The sequence below is a fragment of the Hordeum vulgare genome, chromosome 1H (assembly GCF_904849725.1).
Source record: "Hordeum vulgare subsp. vulgare chromosome 1H, MorexV3_pseudomolecules_assembly, whole genome shotgun sequence".
Classification (NCBI taxonomy): Eukaryota; Viridiplantae; Streptophyta; class Magnoliopsida; order Poales; family Poaceae; genus Hordeum; species Hordeum vulgare.
Window position 1 is genome coordinate 76,827,739 of NC_058518.1, and position 6,624 is coordinate 76,834,362.

The window sequence follows — 6,624 nt, forward strand, 5'->3', positions numbered from 1 at the left end:
TGGATGACCAGCCAAAAGTTAATCTCGAAGCGTTAATAAAACTAGTGTTGGTATGTGGGTCAGTCTAGATTTCAGACGCAAACGACCATGAACCGGCGGGTTTAGTCGGAGCCCGACGGTGGTTTTAGGGCATGGTCTTGGCCGATGTGCCACATAGGAGTCGGCTTCTCTTGTGGGGAGACACATCTGAAATAAAGAAAAAAAAAAGAGCTGAAATCAAGCAGTATCCCTGGAGACATAGGCCTCAGGTTAGCGATGAGAATGTACATCCTCTCAATTTCCACGGGTAACCTATCAGATGCAAATAAAAAACAAATTTTGTTCACTCGCCAAATCAACATTCAAAATTTCCTCCAAAAAATATATACATTGATTACGAACTTTTACACGAGTGCATCCCTCCCTCTGATTCTCTTCCTGCCTACCCTCGATTTCGTGCTCTTCCCAGTCTAAGCTCCTTCTATTCCTCAATTACTAGTGTAATCTCTACCCTGTATCCAGTGACCGGTACTAATGAGCAATAAGAGAGCTAGGTTCAGTAAAATTCTAATAGTTTCCACCTGAGTTCCTTTTATACATGAATGTTAATATCCAGCATCCATCCGATTGTTCTGTCTGAACAACAACGAATTTTACAGATGAAATTGTACATCTTGAATTGCTCCCAGAAAACTACACAGCTTACATGGTTCTACAGAAACTATCTGCATAATATACACCAACACATAGCAACAATACACCAAAAGAACTCCCAAGAGCAAAATTGAGTGATATCTGAACATTTACAAGAAATATACTTGCACCTTCTGAGCTTCAACTTAACTACGGTTTTCTGCCTCTGTCACAGTGCCCAACAAGCCAGGTCCATGGACGCTCCTCTCTATGGGTGAACCAGGCACAAATGGGACGAAGCCTCTTCCCCCAAACATTGGGCGCATGAACTTATCATCGAACTTGCGCCATACACGATGAACCGAGCGAGTTGGCATTGTGAGAAGATACTGGAGGTTTGTTTGGGGGGTCAGCTGGCCAACATCGAAGTCCGACCCCAACAAGCTCGCCGTAAGTGGGTCTAGGAATGACTGGCTTGAGATATCAGCTGCAGTGCCAGGTCTTGGTGGGACGAGGAGATTAATCAGAGGCTTAGTCAGCAAGCCGAAAACCTGGATCAAATATATAATCAAAAGGAAAGTCATTTCCTTTTTTCTTTGAGGAAAGCAAAATAGCATTGATATTAACGGGACTCTTGTATGACAGCTGTATTAGCAGTTGACCTATCAACCATAAGTTTCTATATAAGGAAACAAGTAGCATTATGATGTTTGAAGAAAGTATAACATAAACTTTAGCGCGTATTTTGTTGATAAATAATTATTAAAAAAAATCCATGCTGGTGATAAGATAGCCATTGAAAAATAATGAAGACAGTAAGGTATGGTAGTCTCACCATTGTGCTGAACAGAACAACAATGATTGTGCTTGTGATCATGACAGCATTAACTCGCACGGCAGTATGACCAGATGTTGTATACTGCAAAAATTTACAAAAGACTGTTCCATATCAGAACCTCTATATACAAGGATGGCTTACCAAAACATCATGTACTAGTTCCAAATCAATTCATCGGACTGTGTTTTGAAAACTGTTCAGTTCATATTTGTTAGTGTCAAACATCACCTTGTTATAAGCAAGTGCAATTGAAACTGCTCCTCTCATGAGACCTGCCCACCATATGATTACCTAGAGGAAAACACCAGCAAAGTTAGCTCCCTCTATGAAGGAGCAGAATGACAGAAGCACATAAATAGATAAACAGTAAAAAAAAAGGATAAATATTAACCTGTTGGTTGAAGGAAATCTTTGGATGTGACTCTTTTTTACTTAAGTTGGATAGGTAAGATAAAGGGAATACGAATGCTGCTCTTCCAACCATAACCAAACCCAATATAACAGCGCTTAAAGCAATTGGTTTCTTAGGACTGCATTAGGGAAATGAAGCTTAAATTAGATTGGGAAAGAGTTACAGAAAAGTATAAGCAAGACAATCCAGGCAGCTGATGTTGTGGCCCTTGCCGAATAACAACAAATAGAAGCATTAAGTAGCTGTTTCTTTGCAGAATTTTTCAACTAAAAAAACTGACATCAAGTTTCATCATCGCTGATAGATGTAAGTCCACCAGAATACATTACTTCTGCCAGACCCATCAGTCTGAATGGAAGCAAAACTGATCACTGGATGATGCATAAGTGCTCAAGATAACTGGTATAACCATGTAAATCTGCAGATTGCTATTTACTACTATATGCCTTGTATGTTGATTTATACAGTTCTTAAAATCAGATAATTGTTCATGGAAAGCAAAAGCTACCTGCTACTAGCTAATTTCCATTTGTCAATGTCCAATGCATCCATCCCGACATAGAGAAAAAGAAAAATCTCAGCAATGAATGATAAAGTTGCAAAGGTATGCCTGCAACATGAATAAAAGAATGTCAGCGAGGTGGTATACTTATTGCAAATGGACAAAGGAGTCGCAATGGCTGCAAGCAAAAGCTAGTTAGCAGCTCAATACATACTTGGTAGTAACCCTTGAGCTTTCTGTGACATTATGCCAAGTGTAATGTGACATTACTATTCCACAGAAGAACACGGTTAGAATGCCACTCAGATCCAGGAGCTGAAATACAACAAAGGATCTGTAAGCATTGCATGCTGCTAAAAAGAGGAACTAAGACAGCAAACAAAAGGACATAAATAACTATAGTACCAATATCAAACAATAAATGATTTCTTCCCAAACATTTCAAATTAAATTAGTTTTTAAACTTAAACTTATTATATTCATTGGCACCCACCATTGACAGCATATACGAAAGGTATGCCATGAGTATCATGATAGCAACTTCTCTGTCAGTTGAGTGTCTGCACATAACACCGCAAGCATGTCACAATAGTTTTCAAGTCTCTAAAGTAACCCACAGTGTAAGTTGTACAACAACAAAAAATAGCTCCAAGGAATGAAAAAACATATATGTACAGACCTTGCAAAACAAAGTTTCTTAATAATGTATGCACTAAGCAATCCAGCCTGCCAAAACAAGAGTGTGAATAGTCAGTCAACAAAGGCATGTTCAAATGAATCATCAGGACAGAATGCTCAGCGAAATGAAATGAGTGTTTCTATAGTCTCCCATAACTTACATCGCACAAATCCTAAAGCAATTCCTATTATTAGTGCTGGTGTCACAACAGTGTCAGTAAAAGATTACTTACAGCTACTCCAAGAACGGTGCTGGTGAGGAATAGGTAGAGAAATTTTCCGATCAATTGTAGTAGAACCAAGACATCAAAATGATTAAGATCAATGTTTTGAATTGCATTGAAGAGCACAACTGATGTAGCATCATTAACAACACCTTCACCAAAAACTAGACTATAGAGTAGGGGTGCTTGATCCTGGTTAAGCACCTGCAAGCAACAAATTTACAAATTAAATGGTCTGCTTTCTCACTTCATAACACAAAAATGGCAGATTGTTCAACGCAAAACCTGTAAGGTGCAAACAGAATCGGTTGCTGAGAAGATAGCCCCAATTGCTGCACATGCGGGTTAAAAAATCAGCTAAAAGAAAGAGAAGATATTCAATGGCATCCAAAGTCTAAACAGCAGCTTCACACAAGTACGTAAAGTCAAGGAAAAAGTATCCAACCGAGATAGTCCCCAAGCTCAAGTGGACCAACATCAAGTTTTCTGAACAATCCCATAGCACCTGATATGTCCATTAGAAAAAAAAAACATTAGCACCTGAGAAAGTTATTAAAGATTTAGGGATGCAATGTATGAAACCACCATGCTTGTAGATCATTTCCTGTATGAAGATGACTCCCATAAATTCATGAATATAAAACTGTGATTCTTCACTAGGTTTCAGGAACAATTCCAGATGGATAAATGATTCAACGCATGGCAAATTATCAGCTCTGTTTAACATATGCCTTAGGTTTTAATTTGCATAGATGTTCAGATTTCAGCCCGTCTGAGATTACAAAAGTGCCTTGTGTTCTGACTCGAGTCCAATACCATGTCAGTCTTTCCCAGATTGTAAAGACTTGAAATAATATTTAAAGTTTAGTCTGTGGATGGTGGTCATGCATCCACCACTCAAGGACTTGAAATACTAGCAGCGGCTCCCGAGACAAGCCAATTCTAAGAGGTACAACCTCCCATTCATTTGATGTAAAAAATTGTGATCCAAAACACTACTCTCTACTTTTAGCTTAGCCCCATTATGCTGTGTATTGAGTGTGATACCAGAAGCTGTATTACAGAATCAACCACAAAGATGGACTCTTTTAGAAGCAACCCCCCCACTCATTTTACCCCTTAGATAAAGTTAACTGGCTTCTAACACCAACTAAACATGCCAGTAATGCTTAACTGCATTTAGGAGAAAAGGGTTGTCACTGTTAACGAAAGTACAAATGTGAAACAAATTATCACGCAAAAATAAACTAATGATTTAGTAACTTACCGAGCGTGATTATTACAAAGGATATCAATGTTCCAACAGCACCAAATAAAATAATCGTTGCAAAGTTGCGGAAGAATTGCTTTTTCTTTACTTGAAACCTGATAGTTTGTGGAAATACTCAGTCATACACTCAGAGCTAAAGACTTCAATCTAATGAAACATAAGTTACATAAGTGCAGACTAATACTGTGACTTTAGAGTGAAACTTTAGAGCAAGTACTGAGGTATGTATGCAGCTTCATAGATATACGAAACACACGAAAATACTAAGTCCTTGTGATACAAAAGAAATGAAAGCAAGTATGTTATACTTATACCTAGTTAATGAAAAATAGCCAAAATGACTGAATTGTAAAAGGGCAAGTGGAGCATTATATAACACAACCTAGAAATCTAGTTAAGGCTTACAATTAAGATTTCTAGGCTGTGTTATATAATGGTTTAGCTGTAGTTTTAGGATAACAGATGGAGACAAAAGGGAGTGGGTTGATAGTTGAATTATTGTTCATCTAAACCAAACAATTAGTAGTGCTATTTTCCTTGGTTAATTAACAGACGCACACACGCTACCAGATATAAACTGCATTATCTGAAGAAAATCATACTAATATATAAACTTTGATGTAGTCTCATTTAGTTATCGTGCGCTGCACATTGTTGAAAAGATTAAAAAACTAAACTAAGACACGTCAAGACATTTTCTTGCACAGAAAACAAAACAAGTGTCTGAAGATTAACTACTAGTTGAAGTACTTGATGAGCTCACCCGGCGTTAAATATGATGGGCGGGAGCAAGTAGATGAAGAAAATATCCTCGCTGAAGATAAGAATGCGCGAATTCACCCCCTTGGTGCAGAGCAGAATGACACCACCGGTGATGAGCCCCTGCGAGCAACAAGGCACGAGGAAGGACGGCTCAGGGAGGGCAGGCGAAGCGAAACCACAAGCACCTGGAGCGCGCGGCGTGGGGGGCAGAGGGCTCACCAGGACGATCGCGGTGGTGGATTCATTGACCCAGCGGTTCCCCTCGAGCAGGTGGCCGAAGACAATGCAGCCGCAGAGCAGCGCGATGAAGATGTTGATGGCGACGATGGAGTCGTGGTCCGACACCGCCAGCCCCGTGTACCTGAGAGCGAGCGCCCCCAAATCGGGCCCCATGCCGGCCGCCACCACGGCGGATCCCGGTCTCCCCCAGCCTCCGGCAGCCTGCAGCCAGCAGCCAAGAAAATTGTCAGAGCTGCGTAAGTAGATCCTAGCTACCTTCGCTTCTCCCCGGGAAGCATGGACCAGTAGAAGCAAGCTGTGAGCCGCTGAATCACCAATCAAGAAACCAGAGGAGCGGCACAGTGATTATAGGACCGATGAATCGCCAAGAAAGCAAGCAGCCCCCACAGCCCAAGAAACAAGAAAGCAGAGGCACGGAAGCCTGAAGCCGCACACAACTTCCCACTTGGCAAGGGGAAGCAGTAGATAAGCAAGAATCACGGGTATGAAACTCGAGCAGGATCCACTGGCCAATGATGGGGAGAACACTGTGCGGAGCAAGCGACATGACAAAAGGAACAAAGGGTGGCGACGGGCACGCACCTGGGCCGGACGGCAGATTCAGCTGCCTGCCAGTAGCCGGTCCGCTGGGATCTGGAGCGGGGCGGGGGGGGGGGGGGGGGGGGGGGGGAAGAGAGGAGAGGGGAGGGGAGAAAAAGTGTGGATGCGGGGGGCGGGCGGGCGGGCGGGCGGGCGAGCTTCGTTCGCTCTCTCCCGGTGGGCGATGTGGACGGAGACGTGAGGTGAGGGGGGTGGTGGAGTGGAGTCCCTCTCCCCCCGTTTCCCATCGCCATCTGGCCATGAGAGGGGCACGCAGGAGAGCCAAGCGGGAGGGGAGCGAACGAGTTAACAAATGCACAAATCGGTCACGCGCCGCGCTCAACGGCAGAAACCTGCCGTTGAAACCGCGCCCGGGGGGATGACTGGTGGGGCCGGACAGTGCGGGCCCAAGTGTAGTAGGAGGGGGGGTGGAGGTGGTGTTGGTGGGAAGGGCGCACGCGGGCGGATGATGGGGCCGACGTGGCGCGTCTGGATGGACGGGCAACG

At 42.9% G+C, this 6,624-nt stretch overlaps 1 protein-coding gene across 2 annotated transcripts; it reads right to left on the reverse strand.

Annotated features, from left to right (window-relative positions):
• Positions 1 to 539: 539 nt before the first annotated feature.
• LOC123425055 (sodium/hydrogen exchanger 1-like) lies at positions 540 to 6,163 on the reverse strand. Of its 2 annotated transcripts, none has more exons than XM_045108723.1 (15): positions 6,121 to 6,163; positions 5,518 to 5,739; positions 5,300 to 5,418; positions 4,534 to 4,631; positions 3,712 to 3,771; positions 3,552 to 3,598; positions 3,276 to 3,470; positions 3,044 to 3,090; positions 2,858 to 2,924; positions 2,579 to 2,679; positions 2,371 to 2,472; positions 1,842 to 1,980; positions 1,679 to 1,741; positions 1,448 to 1,531; positions 540 to 1,163 (listed from the first exon to the last, which is right to left on the reverse strand). In XM_045108723.1, exons 2-15 carry the CDS (start codon positions 5,689 to 5,691, stop codon positions 819 to 821), a joined length of 1,641 nt encoding a protein of 546 aa, XP_044964658.1. In that variant the 5' UTR covers positions 5,692 to 5,739; positions 6,121 to 6,163; the 3' UTR covers positions 540 to 818. The 2 variants fall into 2 exon arrangements, with proteins under 2 accessions (XP_044964658.1, XP_044964667.1); XM_045108732.1 differs by lacking the exon at positions 6,121 to 6,163 and adding an exon at positions 5,853 to 5,965.
• Positions 6,164 to 6,624: the final 461 nt, after the last annotated feature.